The sequence below is a fragment of the Artibeus jamaicensis genome, unplaced genomic scaffold (assembly GCF_021234435.1).
Source record: "Artibeus jamaicensis isolate MK-2021 breed Jamaican fruit bat unplaced genomic scaffold, CSHL_Jam_final scaffold_286, whole genome shotgun sequence".
In the NCBI taxonomy this organism is placed as follows: Eukaryota; Metazoa; Chordata; class Mammalia; order Chiroptera; family Phyllostomidae; genus Artibeus; species Artibeus jamaicensis.
In genome coordinates, this window is record NW_026522034.1 from 5,805,833 (window position 1) to 5,833,831 (window position 27,999).

Genomic DNA, 27,999 nt, shown 5'->3' on the forward strand with positions numbered 1-27,999 from the left:
TTGGGGAAATTCTCCTTTATTATTTGTTCAAATAAGTTTTCCACAGGTGGCTGTTCCTTTCCCCCCTCTGGTACCCCTATAATTCGGATATTGGAGCGTTTAAAGATGTCCTGGAGGTTCCTAAGACTCTCCTCATTTTTTTGAATTCTTGCTTCTTGACTCTTTTCTGTTTGGCCATTATTTGCTTTCTTCTGGTCCACTCCATTGATTTGAGTCCCAGTTTCCTTTTCATCGCTATTGGTTTCCTGTGCATTTCCATTCATTTCAATTAGTTTCACCTTCATATGTTTCTCTAATTTGTGGCTATAATCAACCAGTTCTGTGGGGATCCTGATCACCAGTGTTTTAAACTGTGTGTCTGAGAGTTTTGCTATTTCTTCATCGCTTAGATTTATAGGCTCTGGGGCTTTGAGATCTTCTTGAGCCATTTTTGTTCTGTTTGTGCCCGTTGAGTACGAGGAGCGGAGCCTTGGACTCCCAGGTCACTGGGCTATGACGCTATATGTGGGGGCGTGGTCAGAGCAGGGAAATGGCGGCCCCCTCTGCTGTTTCGCACAGCTGGCTGAGGAGCAGTGCCTTAGGTGGTTCACCAGGGCAGGGCCACTCAGAGTCGCTGGGTTATGATGCTGTATGTGGAGGCGGGGTCAGAGTGGGGAAATGGCGGTGCCCTCCGCTGCCACTTGCCACTGGGGCCTGCTGGCTCTCGTCCAATCGCCCACTCCCTCGCTTGTCTATCCACGCATGAATGCACGACCACAGTCAATGTGCAGCCCTGCTCCCTCGCTGTTTCCCCATGGACGCTTGCTGAGTTGCCCACCAGGTCCAACCCTGTGCCTGCATTCTGCACGCCTGAGTCCGTCTGACCGAGTTTTCCTGTGCAACCCCGCTCCGCCAGCTGCTGGTTTCACCCCTCTTACCAGTCAGGCTGAAGAATTTGTTGTTATCAGACTTCCGAAAAGTTCAATTTTCTTTGTTCTGGCTGTGTTTTCTATTGCTAATATTTGGTTGTCTATAAACTTGGTTGTGTGAGGAAGCACGGCGTGTCCACCTATGCCTCCATCTTGGCAGAAGTCCTAATTCTGTTCATAGCACGCATAGCTTTACATATGATAACTCCTGCTTTCGTGGACAGAACATTGCAGTTTTTCTAAGGCTGCTAGATTTTTTTGGTGGGTATATAGAACTCTTGCCCTTTCTAAATTCACGCAAACTATCAGGCCAGGAAAACAGTGGTATCTTTGTTCTCTTGGTAAGATTATGCCTTTTGACTGTTTTCTGTGTCTAATGTTCTTTCTCTAACTTGAGAAAAGTTTTTAATAAAGCTGTTAATTTCATTATAATATTTGAGGTATATGGGACTTCAGTGATGAAGGAACCAAATATTAGATATATAAATGATTTGCTTTGTGTAACAATGAGACAAAATTAAGAGTCCGAGTTTGATGATAAACAGACCTACACATTCAAATACTAGATATGCCTTTGGCATCTAATTAACTTCTCTGATTCTTAGACACTTATTTTCATTTTACAAATAGAAAACTATTCTAGAGTCATTTAGGGGATTGAATGAAATAATATTTATAAGATGTTATATATAACAAAAGTTCAGTAATTAGTAGCCAATATTATCGTAATGAATTACCTGCAAGGTTAGAACTAGAACTCAGAGTTTTCTGTTATTTATTTATATTTTTTGTGGCCAGCACATAAGAAAATCTGAATTAGAGGTGTTTCAAAATAAAGGGAAGAGAGTTTCAGGAAGAGAATAACTTCATAAACACTTGCAGAGCTAATAGGTACTGCTACTAGAAGGCTATTAGTAACTTTTTGGAACACATTTTAATGGGAATGGTAGGGATATATGTCTGGTTTCTGTAATTTTGAAGAAGAATCAATGGTAGGTGGAGATCCAGAGCTTATAAACTGATTCTCTGGTATTTTACTGGATTTGATTTGCAGAGGTATTTATAATCCTTATTATGTGTTACTGGATTTGGCTTGGTAGTATTTTGTTGAAGATTTTTTTGTGTCTGTATTCGTAAAAGATGTCTTTGTCTGGTTTTGATATAAGGATCCTACTGGCTTATAAATAAGATGGGGCGAGTTTGTGAAGGATTGGATTAATTTTTCTTGTTCAGTAGAATGTACCAGTAAAGCTATCTGGTTCTGGGTTTTTATTTGTGGGAAATTTTGATTACTAGTCTGTTTAGATATTCAGTTTTCTACTTGAGTCAGATTTTGGTAGTTTATATTTTTTCTGGGAATTTCATCTAGATTATCTAATTTTTGGCAAAAATGTTGTTTATAGTACTCTCTTACAACATGTTTTAAATTTCCATAAGGTTGTTAGTAATGTCCCCACTTTCATTCCTGTCTTAGCTCATTTCAGGCAGATATAACAAAGTAGTAGAGACTGTGTAGCCTATAAACCACAGAAATTTATTTCTCACAGTCCTGGAGACTGGGAAGTTTAAGGTCAAGGTGCCAACATGGTAGCATTCTGGTGAGAACCCTCTTCCTGGGTCCTTATATAGTAGAAGGGGATAGAGAACTCTTTGGGGATTCTTTTGTAAGAGCACTAATCCCATTCGTGTGGGCTCCACACTTACGACCTAATCACCTCCCAAAGGCCCTGCCCACTTCCACCTCCTCATCCATCACTATTTGGAGTTACAATGTCACCATAGGAATTTGAAGAGTACACCTTCAGACCATAGCAACCTACTCCCTCTTTTTAAAGGACCAAGCTTGGTTCCATTGATTTTTTATTTTTCTTGCTGTCACTTTTTTCTCCTGTCTTCAATTTTCTGCTCTCATGCTTATTACTTCCTTTTGTTTGCTCTGGCTTTAGTTTGCTTCCTTTTTTTTCTTTCTGGTTTCTTCAAGTAGATGGTCAGGTTATAGATTTGAGATTTAAAGTTCCACTGAACACTGTTTCTCATGTTTAGTATGTTGTATTTTTATTTTCATGCATCTCAATACATTTTCTATTCCTATGTGATTTCTTCTTTGACCTGTTGGTTATTTAGGAGTGTGTTGCTGAATTTCCACATAGTTCTGAATTTTGGAAATTTGTGTTACTGACTTTTAAGATGGTCAAAGAATATACTTTGTATGATTTCAGTCTCCTTAAATTTTATTGAGACTTATTGTTTTATAGTCTAATATTTTCTATTCTGGAGATTTTTCCATGGATGCTTAAGAAAATGCGTACTGCTCTTCTTGTATGGAGTATTCTGTAGATGTTTATTAGGTTTAGGTGGAATATAGTATTTTTCCAAGTCCTTTTCTTCCTAGTTGATCTTCTGTTGTCTGTTCAATATTGAAAGGGGTGTGTGCGAGAGATATCTCAGTACTGTTATTGAATTGTTTATTCAGTGATAAAGGGGACTTACAACCAAGATTACTCTACCTAGTAAGGCTATCATTTAAAATTGAAGGAGAAAAAAATTGAAGAGATAAAGAGCTTCTCATATAAGAAAAAGGTAAGAAGTTTCCCACCATTAAACCAGTATTAAAAGAAAAGTTAAACGTACTTCTTTAAGAAGAAGAAGGTAATAGAGACTTCCGCCAAGATGGAGGTATAGGTGGATGTGCCGTGCCTTCTCACACAACCAAGTTTAGGGACAACTAAATATTAGCATCAGAAAACACAACCAGAACACGGAAAATTGAACTTTTCGGAAGTCCGTTAACAACAAATTCTTCAGCCCGACCGGTAAGGGGCGAAACCGGCGTCTGGTGAGGGGTTGCACAGGAGGACTCGGTCGGACGGACCCAGGCGCGGAATCCAGACGCGCGAATCCAGACGCACGGGTTCCAAACGCAGGATTGGACCTAGTGAGCGACCGAGCAACCCACCAGGTGAGCGACTACAGAGGAGACAGTGGGGAGGCAGTGCTGTGTGTTGACTGCGGTCGCCTATTTGCGCGCGAGCTGACAGGCGAGGGAGTGGGCGGTTGGACCGGCCGCGGCACAGACGGCGCCACCATTTCCCCACTCTGACCACGCCTCCACATACAGCGTCACAACCCAGCGACCTGGGAGTCCAAGGCGCCGCTTCTCACACTTAAAAGGGCCAGAACAGACCAAAAATGTCGCAGGAAGACCTCAAAGCCCCAGAGATAAATCTAAGCGACGAAGAAATAGCAAAACTCTCAGACGCACAGTTTAAAACACTGGTCATCAGGATCCTCACAGATCTGGTTGATTATAGCCACAAATTAGAGAAACATATGAAGGCTAAACTAATGGAAATGAGTGGAATTCCACAGGGAACCAATAGAGATGAAAAGGAAACTGGGACTCAAATCAATGGAGTGGATCAGAAGAAAGCAAATAATGGCCAAACAGAAAAGAGTCAAGGAGAAAGAATTCAAAGAAATGAGGAGAGTCTTAGGAACCTCCAGGACATCTTTAAACGCTCCAATATCCAAATTATAGGGGTACCAGAAGGGGGAAAGGCACAGCCACCAGTGGAAAACTTATTTGAACAAATAATAAAAGAAAATTTCCCCAATCTGGCAAAGGAAATAGACTTCCAAGAAATCCAAGAAGCTCAGAGAGTACCAAAAAAGTTGGACTCAAGAAGAAACACACCAAGGCACATCATAATTACATTAGCCAGAATTAAAATGAAGGAGAGAATCCTAGAAGCAGCGAGAGCTAAAGGGACAGTCACCTACAAAGGAGTCCCCATCAGACTGTCAGCAGATTTCTCAAAAGAGACCTTACAGGCAAGAAGGGGCTGGAAAGAAATATTCCAAGTCATGAAATCTAAAGACCTACAACCAAGATTGCTCTATCCAGCAAAACTTTCATTTAGAATGGAAGGACAGATAAGGTGCTTCTCAGATAAGATCAAATTCAAGGAGTTCATCATCACCAAGCCCTTATTATATGAAATGTTAAAGGGACTTATCTAAGAAAAAGAAGTTAAAGAAACATGAACAGTGAATGGACAACAAGCTCACAGTTATTAACAACTACACCTGAAACAAAAGCAAACTAAAAGGACAGCTAGATCAGGAGTGGAAACATAGAAATGAAGATCTCAAGGAGGGTTAGCAACAGGGGAGTGGGAGGAGGAGATGGGGGGAGAAGGTACAGAAAATAAGTAGCATAGACAGTAGATAGAAAATAGATGGGGGGGGCAAGAATAGCATGGGAAATATAGAACCTAAAGGACTTGAGACACATGGTCATAAACTAAAGGGGGGTAATGGTCGGGATGCGGGGGCAGGGTGGAGGGGAATGAAAGGGGGAATAGAACAACTGTAACAGCATAATCAATTTATAAATAAATAAATAAAATATCAAAAAAATAAAAAAAGAAGGTAATAAAAGAATATAAACATGAATAATAAAAAGGTAATAACTATAGCTATCAGTAATCATTTAAAAAATAAATGGATTAAACCCTCTAATCAAAAGTCATTGAGTAGCTGGATAAGAAAGCAAGGCCATACATATGCTGTCTACAAGAGGCCCAGTTTAGATTAAAAGACACAAACAGACTATGAAAAAGGATGGAAAAAGATACTTCATGCAAATGGAAATAAGTAGAAAGCTGGGGTAGCAATACTTGTATCTGATAAAGTGGACTTTAAAACAATGGCTATAGTGAGACAAGGACACTATATAATGGAAAAAAGATCAATCCAACAAAAGGATTAGCCCTTATAAACATTTGTACACCCAACATAAGGGGACCTAAATATGTAAAGCAAATTTTGATGGACATAATGGGAGAGAGACACAGTAATATAGTCAGAGTGTGGGACATTAACACCCCACTGACATCAGCAAATGGATCTTCTATACAAAATCAACACAGAAACCATGGCCTTAAAAGACACATTAGACTAAAAGGATTTAGTTGTTATTTTAGATTTTGAGCATATCAAGTCTATTCTCCAACCACAGTGGTATGAAACTAAAAATCAATTACATGAATAAAACTGAAAAGCACAGAAACACATGAAGGCTAAATAACATGCTACTAAAGAAAGAATGGGTTCATTGAAATCGAGGAAGAAATCAAAGGATACCTGAGACAAATGAAAATGAAAATACAGCAAGCCAAAAACTATGGGACACAAAAAAGCAGTCCTAAGAGGAAATGCATGCATAGCAATAAGGCCTACCTCAAGAAAAAGAAATCTCAATAAACACTTTAACTTTACACCTAATGGGATTGGAAAAAGAACAACAATGTTCAAAGGAAGGAAATAATACAGGTCAGAGCGGAAATAAATGAGAGTCTTAAAAATCAGTACAAAAGATCAGTGAAATCAAGAGCTGGTTCTTTGCAAGATAAACAAGACTGATAAAGCTTCAATGAGACTCATCAAGAGAAAAAGAGAGGATTCAAATAAATAAAATCAGAAATAAAAGGGGAAAATTGACAATGACCAGAGAAATGCAAAGGATTATAAAAAATACTGTGAACAAACTATATGCTAATTGGACAATTTTGAAGGTAAGGATACATTTCTAGAGACACACAATTTTCTAAGACAAAATCAAGAAGAAACAGAATCTAAACAGAATAGTTACTACTCCTCAAATAATTCCAAACAAACAAAAGTTTTGGACTGGATGGCTTCTCAAGTGAATTTTACCAGACATTCAAGGAAGAATGAACTGCAGTCCTCCATAAGTGATTCCAAAAAATTCAAGAGGAGGGAAGGCTCCCTAACTCAGTTTGAGTCCAGCATTGCCCTGATTTCAGTGATGTTACAAAAAATAAGAAAATTACAGGCCAATATCTGTGATGAACATAGATGCAAAAATTCTCAACAACATATTAGTGAACAATTCGGCAGTACTTTAAAAAGATTATACACCATAGACAAGTGGGATTTATTCCTGGCCTGCAATGTTGGTTTAATATCCTCAATCAGTTAATGTCAAAAATCACATAAATGAAATGAGGGATTAAAATTATATGATCGTATCAATAGATCGAAAAAAGCATTTAGTAAAATCCAGCATCCATTTATGAAAAAACAAACCTCAGCAAAGCAGAAATAGAGGGAATCTATCTCACCATTATAAATGCCATATACGACACCCATGGCTTATATCATACTCGCTTTTGAAACCCTAGATGGTTCTTAAGATCAGGAACAAAACAAGGATTTCCACTTTCACTACTTTTATTTAACATAGTAATACTGCCATAACAATCAACCAGTAAAAAAAAAAAAATGTAAAATGCATTCAAACTGGAAAGGAAGAAGTAAAACTGCATTTATTTCCAGATAACATGATATTATATAGAGAGAACTCTAAAGACTACTAATAAATAATTAGAAGTAGTAAATTGAATTTAGTAATGTAGCAGGATACAAAATTAATATTCAGAAATTGGTTGTACCTGTACATAACTGTAATGTAGTATCAGAGAAATTAAGAAAACAATCTCATGTACAGTTGCCTCAAAAAATTAGGAAAAAATTTAAGTGAGGAGGTAAAAGATAATGTACTTGGACAATTACAAGACTTTAAAGGAAGAAAGTGGCAATATTATAAATAAATGGAAGCATATACTATTCAAATGGTTAGGAAGAATGAACACTTAACCCTGGCTGGTGTAGCTCAGTGGATTGAGCACGGGCCTGTGAAGCAGAGGGTCACCGGTTTGATTCCCAGTCAGGGCACATACCTGGGTTGCAGGCCAGGTCCCCAGTAGGGGACACATGAGAGGCAACCACTCATTGATGTTTCTCTTCCACTCTTTCTCCGTCCCTTCCCCTCTCTCTAAAAATAATTAAAAAAATTTTTTTAAAAAGGAAGTCTCCTTCTTAAAAAAAGAATGAACATTGTTAAAATGTATGTACTACGCACAGAATTCTATAGATTGAATGCAATCTCTATCAGAATACCTGTGGCATTTTTTCACAGAACTAGAACAAATAATTCTAAAATTTATGTGGAACCACAAAAGTCCCCTGATAGCTACACTGCTCTTGAGAAAGAAGAACAAAGTTGCAAGTATCATGTTACCTGATATCAAACTATACCACAATGGTATAGTAATTAAAACAGCATAGTACTGGTATGGAAACCAACACATAGATCAATGGAAGAGAATAAAGAGACCAAAATAAACCCATGCTTATGTGGTCAATTACCACTGACAAAGGAGTCTAGAACATGCAGTGGTGTAAAGACAGTCTATTTAATAATGATGTTGGGAAAACTGAACAGGTAAGTTCAAAAGAATGAAACTGGATCACCTTCTTATAACATGTTGGAATAAACTCAAAATGAATTAAAAACTTAAATATAAGTCTCAAAACCATATAAGTACTAGAAGAAAACATAGGTGTAAACATAAACTCTGACATTTCTCTTACTGATTTTTTTTTTGGATATGTATCCTTGGGCAAAGGAAACAAAAAAGAAAAAATAACACATATGGGACTACATAAAACTAAAGAATTTTTGCACAGTGAAGGAAACCACAAATAAAACGAAAATACAGCCTACTGAATGGGAGATGATACTCACCAGTGATACATGTGAAAAGAGGTTAATGTACAAAAATATATAAGGAACTCATACAACTGAACACCAAAAAACAATCTCATTAAAAATGGGTAGAGGACTGGAATAAAAATGGGTAGAGGATTGGAATAGACATTTTTTCTAAATAAGACTTACAGGTGGCTAATAGACATTTGGAAAGATGCTCAATGTCACTAATCATCAGAGAAATGCAAATTATAACTCCACTGATGTATCACCTCACACTTGTCAGAATAGCTGTATCAGTAAAGAACAAGAGTTGGCCATGATGTAGAGAAAAGGGTACTCTGAAGCGCTGTTGGTGGGATTACAAATCAGTGCAGCTACTATGTAAAACAGTATGGAGATTGTTAAAATTAAAAAAATATACCCATTGTATGACTCAGCAATTCCACTTCTGGGTATTTATTTGATGCAATCTAAAACACTAATTTGAAAAGGTATATGTACCCTTGGCTCTTTTGTGTTCGTTGCAGCATTATTTACAATGACCAAAATGTGCAAGCAACCTAAAATGCCCATCAGTAGTTGATTTGATACTTAAGAGGTGGTATGTATATACAAGGGAATATTACTCAGCCATAAAAAGAATTAAATATTATCTTTTGTGATTGAGCACATGGATGGACCTAGAAGGTATTATGCTTAGTGAAATAAGTCAGAGAGAAAAAGACAAATACCATATGATTTCACTTATATGTGGAATCTAAAGAACCAAATATTTCAGAGTTTTTTTTGTTTGTTTTTAAATTTAAAAAAAATTGTTGTTCAAGTACAGTTTTCTGCCTTTTACCCCCATCCCAGCCCACCCCCCAGCCCTCGCCACCTCCCTCCCACTTACATCCCCCCCTTGTTATTGTCCATGTGTCCTTTATACTTGTTCCCGCAAAGCCTTCCCCTTCCCCCTGAAATTCCCTCCCCTCTCCCCTCTGGTCACTGTCAGTGTGTTCTCAATTTCAGCGTCTTTAGTTATATTTTGCTCATTTGTTTGTTTTGTTGATTAGATTTCTGTTAAAGGTGAGATCATATGGTATTTGTCTTTCACCACCTGGCTTATTTTGCTTAGGATAATGCTCTCCAGTTCCATCTATGAGATGCAAAGGGTAGGAGCTCCTTCTTTCTTTCTGCTGCATAGAATTCCATTGTGTAAATGGACAATAACAAGGGGGTGTGGGCTGGGATGGGGGTAAAAGGCAGAAAACTGTACTTGAGCAACAATTAAAATATAAAAAACCCCGAAAGAACAGACTCTTAATATAAAAATACCACTGTACTTAACCCAAAATAACGTTAATATTTCTGAAGAGATGAATATAACTCAATTCAGGGAATATTCAAATGAAATTTCCATCACTGGCCATATAAAGCAGTATTTTATAGATCCTTTTGAAAAATAAAAAACTGGTATGATGAAAATAAAATAAAATAAAATGATCACATAATTCTTAAATTACCAGAAAAAAAGAACCAAATAAATGAAAAAAAAATGGAAACAGACTCCTAAATACAGAGAACAAACATTGTTTCTGGATGAGGGTGGGGTTGGGGGGTTGAGTGAAAAAGGTGAAGGAATTAAGAAGTACAAATAGGTAGTTATAATATAGTCTTGGGAATGTGAAATATGGCATAGGGGATATGGTTAATAATATTGTAATAGCTATGTATGGTGCTAGGTGGGTACTAGACTTGCTAGGCGAATTCATAAATTATGTAAACGCTTAATTACTGTGCTGTACATATGAAACTAATATCAAACAATATTGAATGCCAATTGTAATTGAAATATTACAAAAAACTTTAAAATATTTTATTTATTTATTTTTAGAGAGACAGGAAGGGAGGGAGAAAGGGAGAGAAACACCGTTTGGTTGGCTCTTGTACAACCCTAACTAGGGACCCTGCCTGCACCCCATGTATGTGCCCTGACCAGGAATTGAACCAGCGAACTTGTGTTTTGCAGGACAATGCTCAATCCGCTGAGCCATACCAGTCAGGGCCAAAAAAAAACCATAATTTTTTTTTTTACTTTCATCAGTCTTGATTGGTTCACGTTTGGCTCTCTTTGATCCCCCTACCTCCCAGAATTTGTTGAGTTTCTTTCTTTTTTTTTTGATTTGCACATTATGGTTATTCACCAAATTTTGAGTTACTTTTGGTCACTTTTTCAAATATTCTTTAACACCTTTTCTTTTCTCTTTTGGACTCCCATTTTCCATATATTGGTGCCCCGCTTTATGCGAGTGTTGTTGTCTACTTAATGGTGTCCCACAGATCTCTGAGACTGTATTCAGTTTTCTTTATTCATTTATCTTTATGTTTCTTAGGCTAGTCTCAATTGACTTAAAGTTCACTGATTCATTCTTTATGTTTGGATTGATGCTGACCTCCTTTAGCTTTTTTTGTTTTTTAGAAAATCTATAATTAAAGAATATTTTCAACTTTAAAGTTTTTTTGATAAGTTCTATATAATTATTGATGGTTTATTTAATGAGACATCATTCTCATATTCCTGTAGTTGTTTAAACCTAGTTTCTTTTAGGTCTTCGGACATATTTAAAACAGTTGATTAAAAGTGTTATAAGTAATGCCTGGGCTTCCTCAGGGACAGTTACTAGAGATTAGTTTTTCTTTTTTGTTTGTATGTGCTATACTTTGTTTCTTTGTATGCCTCAAACATTTTTTTGAAAATGGGAACTTTTAAATAATCGTATGACAGCTCTGGAGATGAGCTTCTCCCTCTTCCAGGATTTGGAGTGGTGATACTTGTTTTTGCTGTTTGTTTCTTGACTTTTCTGAGCTAACTTTGTGAGGTATGTATTTTTTTCCAAGTATGGGCATTGAAATACTTGTATATCTGCTTGGTTATATAGTGGATTAAACAGAGATTTCCTTAAATGCTTGAAAATAGTAAATTTGATTAAGGACTCTGTGTATTGGATCATGCCTTTTACACTCAGGTAGGCATTTTATAATTCTTTCTTCAAATTTACTTACTGCTTGTACAGACCTTCCAGGTTAACCAGAAGTGAGAGTTTACTACCTTTTCTGGTGTGTGCAGAGTTGGCATGTGGCTTTGAACATGTGTATATAGCTACCTAAATACTCAGGAATATATTGGAGCTTTCCAAAGACTGTGTGGAGAGTCTCAGTTTTCCTTTAAACGTTGTTTGCCCCAACATTTATCTACTGTTTCAGACAGCAACAAGTTAAATAATCGCCTGTAATTGTTTTCTACAAATGCCTCTGGGGAAAGGATTTTCACAATGGGCTTACTTTGGATCAGGTCAAATAAAGACAATTTGAAACATGGCTTCCACCAGAGTTCAAATAATCATGGAATAAGGCTCTAACAAGCTCCAACCCAGTTGTGCCCCTTTTGGAATCTGCCAGAGTTCTGCTGTTGATCAGGATTGCAAAGTCTTTGTTTTGAAGGCTACCATGGATCTGGCGATCAGCAGATGGAACAGGACAAGTTAAAAGGGCAGAAGTTTATAGGTTTTACTGAGATTCGCCTGTGTGTAGTTTGTAAACACACCCTGCATTGTGGTAAACTTTTAATTTCCAGAGTTCTAAAAAGTTGATTTTGACAAATTTGCTAGTGTTTTTTAAAAATTTTTTTGTTGATTGATTTTTGAGAAAGAAGAAGTGAGAAGAAACATCTATTTGTTCTTCCACTTAGTTATGTATTCATTGTTTGATTCTTTACGTGCCTTGACTGAGAATAGAATCTGTAAATCTTGGCATATGGAGACGACACTCCAACCAACTGAGCTACCTGGCCAGGACCACAAATTTGCTACTGTTTTCATTGGCTTTATGGAAGAAAGAATTTTCAGAGGTTCTAACTTGGCCATATTGCTGCCTTAATTCTTCTGGTTTGAATTCAGCATTCAAAACATTTTATTTTATAGTACTTAAACATTGAGTTTGTCATCTTTGTATTAAAAAATAAAGCAAGCCTGAAACATTAATGTATATTTTCTTTCTTTTCCATGTAAATGATAATCATAGATCATGCTAATTATAAAGCCATATTTCTTTGTTTTCAACAGGAACTATCATGTATTCTATTACCTTCTGGCAGGAGCAAGTGAAGAAGAGAGATTAGCATTCCATCTTAAACAACCAGAAGAATATCATTACCTTAATCAGGTAAGTGTTAATGAAAAACATTTTCAAATGTAGGGCATTATTAAATTGTAGCTCTTGATAACAGTTTATTACTTTATTTATTTATTCTTTTGGCACTTGGTTTTCCAAATCTGGTCATGGATATGAACTAGCATTTCCCAACATGCAATTTAAATATTTGTGTGATGCACTTCTCAAATTTAAAAATTATTATTACTCATGTGTTTTAAGGGACTATATATGTGCCTTTTGCTTTTTTGTGAGACTCTTAAAGAGAATAACAAACTGTTTATAGTTATCTCCATGTTAGAAAAATAATTTATGCTTACCAAAGCAATTTACCTTTTGCAGACCACGCATGTCAAATGTTACTAATGCTTAATGCTTGCTCCTTGCAAGGGATTACTTGAACCCTTATTTGCATGTTTTAAAGTCTAATACATATTACCTCTTTGCATGATACTGTGATACTGAGAGTATTGTTATTTTTATAATTTAGGAACAATCCTATTAAAGCTTAATATGAAATGCATCAAAGGAAATGACTTAGAAAATTTTGTGTCTTCCCATGAAACTCATGTTATACTCCTAAACTTCTATAATAAGTAGTAATTATCACAACTTTTCATTACATTGGTTTCCCTAAGTATATTATTCTTCATATTAGCAAAAAATCTAGGACCAATATTAATGGAATTTGTATGACAGTACCTCATTTTAATAACCAATAGTTTTTCTCATTTTAATTTTTGAAGGCAAGATGTAATATATATGGAAAGACAGCCTTTTCTAGTTATTTAAAAAAAATCCTTAAAAGTTTTTATAAGCAAATTGACACTTTGATAATGGCTCAAAGATTATTGTGTTTTAGGGTTATGAAAGTCACATCTTAGACTTTTCCCAAGGTATATATAGCATGCTGTATAACTGACATATGAAGTGGCATATTTATATAAACAAAATCATTTTGTATTGATATATTGATAATTTCAAAGTTATTTAAAACATCACTTCTTTATATAATACTAGGCATTTGTACTATATAGACTTAAGTATATTTTTTAACAAAAAGGTTGATGTGGTTTTTGAGTTTTTTCCCTCCCGTTTAAACTATTTTCATTATATTTGGGTGATTAAATATTTTCTTTTAAAAAAGTAGTCATTGCCCATAAATGAGCTGATAGTTATTAGTAATAGAGAATTTCAGAGTTTACTGTTCTTTCAGATCTTTTTGTAATCAGTGGCCATGCGTTACATATTTTTGTTGTAAGGTGAGATTCATAACATATGTGACTCAGCAGTTAATAAGAATCTTAGAGTCACTGGATAACAGAAAGCATGGATTGGTTAAAATAATATATGATCTCCCAGATTTGGAATGTTTACATAGTTGTTTCTTGTTTTATGCTGCTATACAAAATAATTTTCTTTGGACAGCAGCAGTGACACCCGAACACTCTTAAGACATGATTAGAGAAGTGTGATAACCATTATTTCTACCTAACTAATCTGCCTTACTTTCAGATAACAAAGAAACCTCTCAGACAGAGCTGGGATGATTATTGCTATGACTCTGAGCCGGTCAGTACAAGTACCTAAAAACCATGTGTTCCTGTTAAGGGGCACTTACCTTGCACATTTGCATCTATTTTGACTTAGAAAGAAATCAGCTGACATACAAACAATTTAGGAATGAAGATAGATCAGTGTTTAATTTCTTTTGATTGATTTGTGTGTGTGAGTGTATAGTTGTTTAAAAAACAGATAATGTAATTTTGGGGATTTTTTTTCCTTGCCAACATTTACTCTATATTCATTATTTATTTTGAATAATGGATTTCATTTTATTTATTTATTATTCAAATAATAAACTGATTGCATTCCTGATGTCAGCATTGATATAGATCCTTATGAGCTACAGAGGTTTTTTTCTTTGACATTCATTTTTTTTAATAATTTTTTAGTGCTTTCATTACTCACATGAGTAGTAGTATTGTTTATTTTTAAAAGTTACATCCTTCCTGGTTTATGTGTCAGTTAACAGCCTTTTTACATAATAAATGTGTATATAATTTTTCTGACTTCTTAATAACAAGACACTGTATTTACACTTTATGTTTTATATTTATGTTTTAAATTGAGTGATTAAGGGCATATGTGATATAAAATGATGAGGTAAATGTAGCCTTATTTGTTATAGGACAAGTATATAATCATAAGAAGCACAAAACTCTTTTTTCTTCCCTTTAGTTTACAGTCAAGTCAGGTATAATGGTTTGAAAATACACACTGATCTATATGTAACTAATGAACTACTAATTTATTAACTATTCCTTCTGAAAACATAAAATGTCTTAGTTCTTGTGTTAAATAACCGTGGCTTTGATTCTTACTGCATGTGATAACAAACTCCACTAATTAAAAAACTAGCCTCTTTCAGAGTTGATTATTAATTATGGACATTAATTTTTCTCTCAAAGTTTAATTGCATTACCATTTTATAATAAAACAAGTAATTTATGGTTTTTGATTGAATATTTTGGAAAATAAATTTCAGACATTTAAATTTATAGATTCTGATAAATTTTAGTAGAAAAACTTTACGCTGTTTTGCTACTCTTGAGAGGTTTTCATCTTTCACTTACTATACCAGGTGAGTGTGCCTCGTTGGGAAGGCGGCAGGACACCTGGAAACTCATGGCAAATACAAGACTTTATTGCTTGTACAGAGCTTACAGTGAAATTGTGAACCAACCTGCTGTTCCTTAGACAGTTTAAGTAATGCCTTAGAATTTGGGCTCTGAAGTACATGGACTTGGCTTGTATGCTGGTTCATCCAATTACTAGTTTTGAGAACTTGAGCAGGTCACTTAATTCTTTTGTCTCTATTGCCTATTTAAGGGGGGTCTTTATTGTGAAAATTTGTATTAAATTAGTGCATCTAAGCAGTTTGATAGAGTGCATACTTAGTAAGTGTTCAATAAATATTTTTACTGTTGCTGTCTCCATTAGAATCATTGTTATCCTTTTTTTTTCTTTTGGAAGGACTTTTGTAGCCATATTCTTTTGCTCCTTTAACATCGCTTTTATCACCACCCTCCTGCTTATTGTCTTTTCAAGTCTATTATAGTTTGAATTTTAGTTGTAATTTCTATTGCTCCCCCCCCTTACAAGTTAATTAATGACAGCAAGCAGTGAGTCTGAGGATCTTTTAGTTTGTTCTTTCCTTATAGCTCCTCCTTAGAGTATATTTTGGGGCAAACTGAACTTTGTTTCCCTCTGAGTTATTAGACCTTACATGACTAGCACTATAGAAAGAGAGGATTGTTAAGGACTGTTCACACACTTGTACTGTATTACCATACACTATGCAATAGTATAAATGATCCCAAGGGATACCAGTGAGAACATTGGTTTTAACAGGGGTCCTGGTGTTACCCATTAGATGGTGATTTAAGTCCTTTAAGGAATATTCTATTAAATAAGCTCAAGCAAATAGGGTTACATAGGATAGAGCAGAGAATTTAGAATGGGATAGATTTTGGTTTGGCCAATCATGTCATTTAGGTGAGTTATTTAACCTCTGAGTATCCTCCTGTGCAAATGTACATACAATTATATATATACATACCCATAATTATCTTTTTTTGTGTTTTGAGGATTTAGTGAGATTATCTATGTCAGGTGACTCTCATAGTAACTCCTACATGTGGAAGACATTTGGTAAATGTTAATTTCTCTTCTTTAAATAGTAATCATCTACCCAAATAATTTTACTTTAGAGCTGGTTTTGAATAACTTCAATGCAAAGGTTTAGTGTCACCTAATTTTTAAAAAAACATTTTTTGAAACAATCTTTGAATGATTTAGGGTCCAACTAACTATCAGGCAGAGTTTTAATGAGAATTGTCATCATAAAATCTCAGGATACTTTCATTATCACCGTGCTGCAGAAGAATTAGAATTTACTGTCCATTGAGAACAAGCTTACATCTGGTCATTACTACCTTTATAGGAATTCAAACATCTTTATAATACCTGGCAGCCTATTTTTCCATGAGGAAGACCTACTGCAGTGCAGGTAGATCCTTATGCAGTTTGGGTTCAAAATCTTTTGAATCTATAATCTTTGCATTTTTAGTGTTTCTACAGCATAAAGACTCCTATTGCCATTTGCTGTCTGGCATTTTATAAGTTTGTGGTTGTTCCCTCTGGTTTCCTTTCTGGCTTTACTCCTCACCCTGTGCCAGTCTCTTCCAGGTAGCTCAGTTGGTTAGAGTGTCGTCCCAGTATGTCAAGGTTGTGGGCTTGATACCCAGGCAGAGCTCATACAAAAATTAACCAATGAGTGTATAAATAAGGAGAGCCACAAATTGCTGTCTTTCTTTCCCTCTGTCTTTCTCTCCCTTTCCCTCTCCTTCCTCTCTCTTTCTAAAGAATAAGTAAAATTTAATAAATAAATTTCAGAAGTAAAATAAATAAAAACCACATTAACATCCATATTATATTTGATCATTATAAAACCCTTGGTTGTAGTTAGTAAGATTGCCTTTCACCTAAGTAGCAGTGGTAACTGAATTTAAGTGACTTCCCCCATGGTAGTGAAGGAAGTTAGTATTGATTGTAATTGGGTTCGAGTCAGGCTATGTTCCAGTAGCTTTACTAACTCTCAAAGTCAGATATTCTGATTTATGTTCTGCATTATCAACTGGTACGTATGAAAAAGTATGATTTCCAAATCCATTCTAAAAAATATTAACAGCATTAAAAAATGTCTTAATGACTGTACACTTCACTTTCTCTTCCTCATACCTCTATTAAATGCCTACTACATGCCATGCTTATTGTGGGCACTTCTAAATGAGAAAGGGTTGTTATCATCCCATACAAAGGGAAAAAAGGCTAATAGCATGAAAGAACAATTTGCTGTGTTTATGGCATGTTACCAAGTAAGACCAGAGCTTGAGCTGAGCTCAAGAGGAATCATCTATCTTCTTTTAGTTGAAAGGGTTTTAACAGTTGTGGTTTAGTTCCCTGCCTTATTGTTTGAATCCTACCAGATCACTGGTCTCTCCATGACCTGCAGCAGTCAGTATTTCCATCTTGGCACCTGAAGGCTTTTCCCAGAACCCTGACCTTTGTGCTCTGTGCTCTGCAGGCCTAGGAATTGACAGCATCTCCCCCCCCCCCCCGCCAAGAAGTCTTGAACTAGTGACTGATGGGAGATGGGCATATAAATGCTTCAGCTCCCTCACTTCTGATAATTCTGATGCCAGACACTTTAGTTCCTCCTCTTATGCTTCTGGTGCCTTTCAAGCTGCTGCCCCAGTGCTGGAGCTAGTGTGTCTGAGTAAGTCTGTTCACAGGCTTTTTAAGAGGAACTGCCCGGGACTCCAGAAGCCCTCTGTTTCCCTCAGCCTTAATCCCTGCTGGTTTTTACAGCCAGAAGTAATAAGGACTTCTCTTCCTAGCACTGGAACCCTGGGATAGGAGATGGGGTGTGGGCCTGGGACCTCTCACTCTTCAGGGAGGGTCTCTATAGCTGAGATACTTCTGTTCTTTAACCCCCAGTTCATGGGTGCGGGACCAGCCAATTCCATGTCTCTGCCACTCCTACCAATTTTGATGTGGTTTCTTTAATTCCCTGGTTGTAGGACTTTAATTCAGCCAGATTCCAGGTAGTTTTGAACACTGGTGGTTCAGTAGTTTTGTTGTAATTTTGATGTAGTTGTGCGAGGAGGCTAGTACTGTGTTTGCCTGTGCTGTTGCCATCTTTCCCCGAAGTGTGATACATTTGGAGTTATGGAGGGAACTCAATGCTTGATACTTTTAAAAAAGTCAGTGAACACTGTGTGTCTCAAAGAGGAATATTTTATTCAACGCAGTTCAATATTTGTTGAATAAATAGCACTTGTTTGTTCATTTGGGCTCTGTTGAATGCTTTGGGTCTCTAAAACTCTTCAGAACCTCTCAAAATCACAGTTGGTATCATAAGTTACTTTTGAAGTTTTTGCCTTGGAGATTGTAAAAGGGAGAAGCAAGATAACTTAATGGTAATTTGGTAAGTATGTTTTTAGTTTGCATAAGATAAGTCTAATGAATTTGACAATGTCTAAATATTTCACTAGCTCTAATTTTTATGTATAGTGTACTTATCTAAAATTACTTGATTTCTAAGTGGCTTATGTTAGTTTTCAATAGGTAATCTTGATTTCCCCCTTTTTCCCTTAAATAAACAGGATTGCTTTACCACAGAGGGCGAAGATTTGAGACATGACTTTGAACGTTTACAACTGGCCATGGAAATGGTAGGATTTCTTCCCAAGACACGAAGACAGTGAGTTTATTTATTGTATTTTTATACCTTCATTAGGGAACAAATTATGATGTGTGTTTCAAAAATTTCTCTCTTGGTTCTTTGAAACAGTTTTTTTTTATTTTTCTGATTTAGTGCCTCTTCCATCTTAGGCATGGCTTAGAAAATTTATTTTTCTAACAGACTTGTTTTGAATTGCTTTTTTTGTCATAAATTCCTTGAGATACTTTGAAATTTAGTTGAAAGCAGGAGCTCTTCTTTCTGTAAAATTCACTTTCATAAGCCTTTGCATATAATTATAAGACTTTCTGGTGCCCATGAAGCTGTTTCATGGATCTTAAACACTGTTGCTTTATAAAACTGTTTTTTACCTCCTTGTTTTCTATGTCATTGATACATAATCTTATGAAAGCATGCATACCTATCAGTAAAACATGATTTTCCGTGTATTTCCTCTGTAACTTTATGTCTTTACTATTGTATTAAACATGTTTTGTTAACTGTAGCAGATATAAACAAAATAGTAATGTAAAAAGGTTGAAATAAAGATAAAGTAAGTTATATTTAAAATAAAACAATGTATTTAAGATTAAAGATACAAATAACCTTGATTCTCCTCAGGGAAAAATTGTAAAACTTAAAACTATTTTTTGAGGAGGGAATTAGTATAAATATGTTAGATCCGTTTATATTGTTAACTTTTAATCTCATAGTAGGAGTAGAAAAGTACCAGCTTTACCATTTTTTGTGTTTGTGATTGCATTATTGGAACGGATCTTCAGTTAGCAGATAATTTGCCAGAATTTTTTTAATGCAAGATAAAACTAAATAATATGTAAATATGCAAACCCACTAATGGGGCATAAACTGCAATTCCCTTGAAAGTTACTAAATAAATGAGAGTACCCTGTCAATTACTCCATGCTGTATTACTTCATACTCTTCTCTCAGGATACCGAATTTACCTCATCTAATACCTGGCTGACATGTGAACTGAAGTCTCAATCTATCTACTAAATAATAGTGAAGCTTAATTTCATTTTTTAAAGATAATGTAAGATAGAAATACAGTATTTACTTCTCAGACACAAAGGGTTGTCTTTTACACTTTGATGTGACAGTGTATAATACTGGAAACCACTGAAAATTCTGTTCTTAGTGGCCCGACATTCAGTGTGATCTTTCTCTATGGCTCAGATATTATCTTTAGATATTTCGTAACACAAACTTTGCATTTTAACTAGATTGATAATGTCTAAGACATTATGTTTTATTCCGAACATTCATTATTTTATACATTCCATGAAGTAATGATATTCCATCTCTTTTTCACTCATTCAAATACTTTTTATTTTTTGGGCAGAGGGCATATCATGGGTACTGCTCTTCCCCTCTGTTGTGACAGTGATTGTATCTGCTAATAAACCACAACATCCTTTTCTGTTGCACTCAGGTCCATCAAAAAATTCCTCTTAATACCACTTTGCAGGCAGCCTAAATTTTGGCATTGAATCAAAATCTATTTGCTTTAGAATATGTTCATGCACTATGTTTTTAATGAAATTTTCTTTAACTGTATGTTGTTTCTGCCTTCTGTATTTGAAGATATCCTGTTGCATAGTATGGTTATATATTGTTACTTCCTAATTCAAGAATATAAGCTTATTGAGAACAGGGATTATTATTTATATTCATTAATCTTTTTATATTGAATTATAGTATATTGATTTTCTTATATATTTCTTATTGCTGGAGTCTATATCCATTATGTATTTGTGTGTGAGAAAACATTAATGTGCTGATTTTTGAACCTGAAATTCTGAAACAGTGTAATTAGCAACCATAGAAACTACTGCTAAAAATAGTTTTTTAAATCCTCACCCTTTCATAAACCTTTGCATATAATTATAAGACTTTCTGGTGCCCATGAAGCTGTTTCATGGATCTTAAACACTGTTGCTTTATAAAACTGTTTTTTACCTTCTCGTTTTCTATATCATTGGTACATAATCGTCTGAAAGCATGCATACCTAGGGTGAGCAAGGATATGTTAGTTGATTTTTAGAGAGAGAGGAAGGGGAGGTGGGGAGGGAGAGAAAGAGCGGGAGAGACACATACACACATCAATAGGAGAAACATTAATGGGTCACCCTCCCTGTGTACCCTGACTGGGGATCAAATTCCCAACCTTCTGGTGTGTGGGAACGACACTCCAACCAACTGAACCACCAGCCAGGGGGCTAAAAATAGTTTAAAAAAATGGCTCAGGAATTAGTGTTTCTGTGTTAGTTGGCTTCTAGTTTTTATAATGTTTAAGTTGACACTTTTCTCTTTAATTTAACCCAGACTAATTTTATGATTTATTCCTTTATATTTGACTTGTATTTTGTTTGAATCACAATAAAATATTTAATTATTTGAGAAGTTAGACCTATAAATTAAGGCGTTGATTCAGGACCTCTAAAAGTATAGCTGTTAGGTCCCTAAATCAGTATCTTTGTTTTGTTTAGAATAATTCCTAATTTTAGGAAAACATAGAGTTACAATTTCACAAACAGAATAAATTTATCCTGAGGAAATAAACTGGTCAAGGCACAAAAATATGTGTATAAATGGATTTCCAGGAATGGCTTTTAGATAGAGTTTTAATACACTTTTCTTAGTTAAATGGAAATCCTTGGTAACCTCTCAGAAATTTTAGGTGTCAGAATATGCTAGTAAATAAGGAATGACAAAGGGAAGACAAGGATATAAGTTAATGCTGTATGAGAAGGGAAAGAAAAGATAAAGGATCTGGGATGGGTTTTTCTAAAGTAAGAGAAGTGAACATGAGATTATTTTGATAGAAAGTTCTTGTGGGTTCAGATGAGACGGGGGGGGGGGGGGGATGAGTGATAAAAAATGTACTTGAAAGTAACTAAATAAAATTTAATATTTAAAAAAAAAAGGAAAAAGGAATAATAACTTTTCTGAGTAAACTGGAGTTCATGGTGGGGGTAGCATGAGAGGAGGAATTGGTCGTTGACTGGAAAGAGGAGCATACATTCTTTAGAGACAGGAGGGAATGATTGGTTGTCCAGGAGGGAAGGACAAAAAGGAGGGTCCAGATGTAGATGTTTCACAGAGGTAGCCTGATATTAGGTAATATACCCCAATGATCTCAGGCTTTTGTAAAAAAACATTTATCAAGGGTACCATAATATGATGTAAGAAAGCTTTTCTTAAATAATACTACTAGTAAAAAAATAACCTAGGCTACTTGGTTAATAGATTCGAAAGGCCTGAGAGATTCTGATTTAGTAGATCTGAAATAGACAGTGTAGGGAGAGGACATTCCAGTCAGGATGAAAAGCATTTAGAAAGGCATGGGCTTTTGTAACACTACAGCAGATGCAGATAAGTTATTATCTGAAGTCTCCTTCAAACAACTTTTCTGACAATTGGTAGGTACAGTCCTGAAGTTAAGGTTTTGTAAAGTACTTTGCACAGTGCCTGACATACTAAATACTCAATACATTTTAGTTATAATTATTATTCCCATATATTGTATTTTCTGAAGACTACTACACATTTATACTAGTTAATTTGCTTGATTAGAACTTAGGGGATGAAATAAGCCTAGAGAATGCACACAAGCAAGCTGTAATTTTTCGTTTTAATTTTGCAGGATTTTCTCTCTTCTCTCAGCAATACTACATTTGGGTAATATTCGTTATAAAAAGAAGACATACCGGGACGACTCCATAGATATCTGTAATCCTGAAGTTCTGCCTGTTGTCTCAGATTTGTTAGAAGTGAGTGATTACATTCTCAATTGTCATTTTAAATTCTGAGTAACTTCTCAGTTTTTATTTTGTGTGACTATTTTGTAGGGATAAATAGATTAATGCTTTTTTATTAATAGTATTTCTCCAAAAGATGGAAATTTTGCTATTTCATGTGCCACAACCTTGAGTTATCTCCCCTGCCTCCCCTTGCTCCACATATCCATAAACCCTCAGTTTGCTGGGTGGGATGAATATTTCACTCTAGTCTGTATAATGGGCCTTTGCTAGTTTTTCTTCTGTATTTAAGATTTCCACTCATGCTAAGGTTTTGGTTAGATTTTATTTGAAGATGGGGTATCTGGATGGGTGGGGAGAAAAGGAGTTTTTCTTTATAATTTTACAGGAACCAAAGGTCGTGATCTCCTACTGTCTCCTACTATCTTTCCGTATCAAGTTCTTTATTATCTTATGTTTTTTTTTCTGGAGTGATTTCTCATGTTTTCCCTGCTAACTTCTCATCTTGCCTGATTTATTTTAAAAGGGGTATCTTTTTTTTATAGGCTCTCTTCTCTGATAGAGCAAGGAAATATATATATGTGTGTATGCTAATCTGGATATACCAACAAATATTTTTGAGTAGCTGTCTATATGTAATGATGAAGTCATGCTGATGTTTCTTATTAATCCTTTATTACAAGTATCATTCCAGCCTTCTCCTCTCACTCATCTGTAAACTCCCACTCTAACAGTGAGGAACCTTTCTCCCATTATCTTTCATTCATTTAGTTAATTATTTAGTTCTAGTATACATGTATAACAGTATTAGAATTGTAAACCCATATCCCTATGGGAATGACTTTATCAGCTAGAGTGCTTATGTATATTTCCTTCTGTCTTTAATTTGATAGACTTCCTTCATTTTCAGAGTTAGTTAGGTCAGTACCTTTTCTTCCCACCCACTTCTTTGAGCATTGACATTGTTTCATATGTTTGTCATACAGTTAGATTTTCTTATCATGGTTTGAATTCTTTCCTAAGATCCCCCAGTATCTTAAATAATTTTCTAAAACTTTGTGTGCATTAAGATTCACTCTTTGTGGTCTATGGGTTCTGACAAAGAGGTAATATCATGTATCCTGTGTTATAAGGTATCATACAAAATAGTTTCCCTGCCCTAAAAATCCCTTTGACCTATTCAACCTCTCTCCTCTAATGCCTGGCAACCACTCATCTTGGTTTTACTAACTGTAGATTTGCCTTTTCTAGAATGTAACATATTTGGAATCATACAGTATATAGCCTTTTCAGACTGACTTGTTTCACTCAGCAATGTGCATTTAAGAATAGCTCGTTTCTCTTTACTGCTGTGAGTATTCCATTGTATGGATATACAATAGTTTGTTTATCCATTCACCTATTAAAGGACATCTTAGTTGTTTCCATTTTTTGGGCAGTTATGAATAGCTTGTTTTTTTTTCTATTAAAATGTTACTCATCTTTCAAATATTGGCTCATGTGCCAGTTCCTGAGGCTTAACCTTATCAAATGGTCTAAACTGACTCCATCAGTTTCTACTTAGCATAGTTTATTTTTGGTTTTGTAGCAGAAAGTTAAGTGCTTGCTAATTTGTGTCCATTGTATCTGCTTTTTGAGAAAAATGGATGCCTCTTTCTTGCTTATCTAACCATCTAACCTTAGAGTGATGATGATTTTGTACCTGTCTGGGGTGTCCCTTATTAACTTTAATGGAACGAGTTAGCCTGGCAACCAGAACAGGAGAAGGGAGGAATACCTTAAATTGAAACTAAACTCACTCACTGGGAAAAAGTTGTAGTAGGATGTTGAGTGTGGCATCTAAAAGTTGTGATTTTGAAGATCATGAAGGTCAGAGAACAGATGGTGTTTCAGTCAGGCATTTCAGGTGATATTTTAGTCAAACATTTGGAATTGTGGTAATATATAGATTACGGCTGGTGGGTTTATTAAATTCAGGCATTCAACAACTACCAAGGCTTCTGGTTCTAGTACAGTATTCCTTCTTTGGTGAGAGACTGGTAAGGGCAATTTTAGCCAACTCAAAGAGGAACTCGGGTATTGGTAAAAAAAAAGGGAAATCCAATCCTGAGAATGTAGGTTAACAGCAAATATGATTTGATATATAGTTTGGACTGGTTCCAGGAATATACAGGGTCCGGCAGAAGTAATGCTTGCTTCATTGTGGTTGGGGGAGTAATAATATGGTTGTAATAATCTATAGTTTTAATTTGAACATTTCACCTATGTTGTGCTTGAGTGTTACAGAATTACATGCTTATGATTTGGTAATAAAAGACTTTACAATAAAAAAGGCGTTATTTGTGCTGGACCCTGTAGGTTTGATAATAAGTAGAAAGAAGTTATCTTCAGAGTTGAGGAGCTAGGGAAGATATGACAGGACCTACCATGGTATCCTGCTTATAGTTAGTTCTCAGCAATTATTTTTAAAAATTATCTCCTATTGGTTACAGTTGATAATAATAATTGCAATCTTAAGGATTTTGTTGAGATAAAATTGAAAGGTAGGTATAGTAACTGGTTTAATCAAAATATAAAACTCTTTAGTTAAGATTTAACTTAATTTCCCCCATTTCCAAGTGATTCAATTCAATGATAAATATATTTTGTTTATAAGAACAAATATGTTTTTAAATAATGGGTTAATTTTATTTATTTTTCAAATTACTTTTTGTAGTTACCCAAGGCAACAGTGAATATTTTGAATCTTTTGTTTACTAAGTTCTTTTTGGGATGGATAATTGTGAAATTATTTTTTTAAAGATTTTATTTATTTGTTTTTAGAGGGGAAGGGAGAGAAAAAGAGAGAGTGAAACATCAGTGTGTGGTTGCCTCTTGTACACCCTGTGCTGGGGACCTGGTCCGCAGTGCAGGCATGTGCCCTGATGGGTATTGAACCAGCGACTTCTTGCTTCGCAGGCTGGCACTCAGTCCACTGAGCCATACCAACCAGGGCTAATTGTGAAATTATTAAGGCAAACAAGATCCAGTAGATTAGCTGTGGGTAACTGTGGATCGTATTTTCACTGTGAGATATTAGAACTATTACCATTACCAAAAACTTTAGTTTTCAGCACATTTATGTTTTTTTAAAAAAGATTTTATTTATTTACCATTTTTTTTAGAGAGAGGGGAAGGGAGGGATAAAGAGGGGGAGAGAAACATCAGTGTGTGAGAGATACATCAGTTGGTTGCCTTTCACATGCCTCCAACTAGGGACCTGACCCACAGCCCAGGCATATGCCCTGACAGGGAATCGAACCAGCAACCTTTTGGTTTGCAGGCCTGCACTCAATCCACTGAGCCACACCAGCTAGGACTCTTTTTTTTAATATATTTTATTAATACCTGTTGAAACAATATAAATAATGTTTTTTAAAAAAACTCTCACCCAAGGACAAGCTTATTGATTTTTAGAGAGAATTAGAAGAGAGAGAGAAACATCGATTGGCTGTCTCATACATTAGTTGGTTGCTTCATCAGTGCTCTGACCAGGGATCAAACCTGTAACCTAGGTGTGTGCCCTCAGAAGGAATCAAACCCTCAACCTTTCAGTTTATAGGACACCATTCCAACCAAGTGTGCCACACCAGCCGGGGCTAAATAATGGTTATTTAACATATGTATCAGTTTCTCAGCCAGGTGATTGTGAGAAATACAGATCAGATATCGAGCCCATTGCTCATTATTTTGTTTCGAAGTTTTTTTTTATATTAAAAATTTTAGCCCTGGCTGGTGTCGCTCAGTGGATTGAGGTCGGGCCTGGGAACCAGACAATCGAGGTTTGATTCCCAGCCAGGGCACATGCTTGGGTTGCAGGCCGGTTCCCTGCAGGCCACTTCCCATCAGGGGATGCACGAAAGGCAACCATACATTGACGTTTCTCTCCCTCTTGCCTTCCCTTCCCCTCTAAAGATAAATAAATAAAATCTTTAAAAAAATTTTTACATACAACTAAGAATATTTAGAAAGTTATATATCATGAATTCAGTTGTATTTTCCTTAGGATGTTCATCAAATAGAAGCAAAATTAGTTGTGTTTTGTGTGATTGTGCATAGTGTGTAAATCTGTGTGTGATCATTATCAGGTTTTAGTGCCAATATTAAGCCAACACCTTAAATTGAGTTGGGTATTCTTCATCCTTTTATAATTTTTTCTGCAGTTAAGAAAAGAATCTGGACCTAGAGGGTATTATGCTAGGTAAAATAAGTCAGAGAAAGACGAGTACCATATGATTTTACTTATATGTGGAATCTAAACAACAATATAGGTAAACAAACAAAGCAGAAGCAGACTCCTAGATACAGAAAACAGCCCATGGGGAGGGGGCTGGGGGGACTGGGCGAAAAGGGGAAGGGATTGAGAAGTACAATTTGGCAGTTACAAAATAGTCACGGGGAGGTAAAATACGGCATAGGGGATATGGAGTCAATAATAATATTTCCAGTAGGGTACTGGAAATATCAGGGGAAACACTTTGTAAAGTATGTGATTGTCTAACCACTATGCTGTATGCCTGAAACTGATAAACAGTGATACTGAATGTAAACTGTAATTGAAAAAAATTTTTAAAAGATAAAAACAAATAAAAAAGATTTTTTAGTCCTTGCCTATGTAGCTCATTTGGTTAAAAGTGTCATCCTGTACACCAAAAAGTTGGGGGTTTGATTCCCTGGTCAGGGCACATACCTAAGTTATGGGTTCGATCCCCTATGGAAAGCAAGAAATCCATGATTCTCTTTCACGTCGATGTTTCTCTCCTCCCTCCACCCCCCTTATTCTTGCTCTAGAATCAGTAAACATATATATATATATATAATTAGCAGTGAATATTATGTTCCACAAAGATTGGAGAAATATCAGCCTGTAACCATATTTGGTGCTTTTTCAGTTCATCTTCTGTTAACTAATTTTTTAGGATTTTCAAGTCTGACTTGAATTAATATTGACAATTCATGTTTTTATAGGAAGTCATGTACTGATTAAATGTTTATGATGTGCTATTTTGTGTTCTTTGTAAATATTTTGTTACTATTAAATTTTTTTTCTATGGTGTTAGCTTTCTGTTTGTGTTATTTTCAAATAATGGGCCTTTAGATTTATCAATTCTACCATTTTATGTATTAATTTCTCTTTTAACATCTTTTCTTTTTTCTCTGTTAGATTATGAAATGTTTCCAGCACATAATACA

General features: G+C 35.5%; 1 protein-coding gene across 8 annotated transcripts in view; it reads left to right on the plus strand.

Moving 5' to 3' along the window:
- Positions 1 to 27,999, plus strand: part of MYO9A (myosin IXA) — a 312,362-nt gene that overhangs the window by 83,522 nt on the left and 200,841 nt on the right. For 7 of the 8 annotated variants that reach the window (XM_053656781.1, XM_053656780.1, XM_053656783.1 and 4 more), the window contains 4 exons: positions 12,591 to 12,690; positions 14,194 to 14,250; positions 18,909 to 19,006; positions 22,653 to 22,779. In XM_053656781.1, coding sequence (XP_053512756.1) covers positions 12,591 to 12,690; positions 14,194 to 14,250; positions 18,909 to 19,006; positions 22,653 to 22,779 — 382 coding nt within the window. The remainder of the gene's footprint in view (positions 1 to 12,590; positions 12,691 to 14,193; positions 14,251 to 18,908; positions 19,007 to 22,652; positions 22,780 to 27,999) is intronic. The other variant, XM_053656784.1, reaches the window with a different exon arrangement.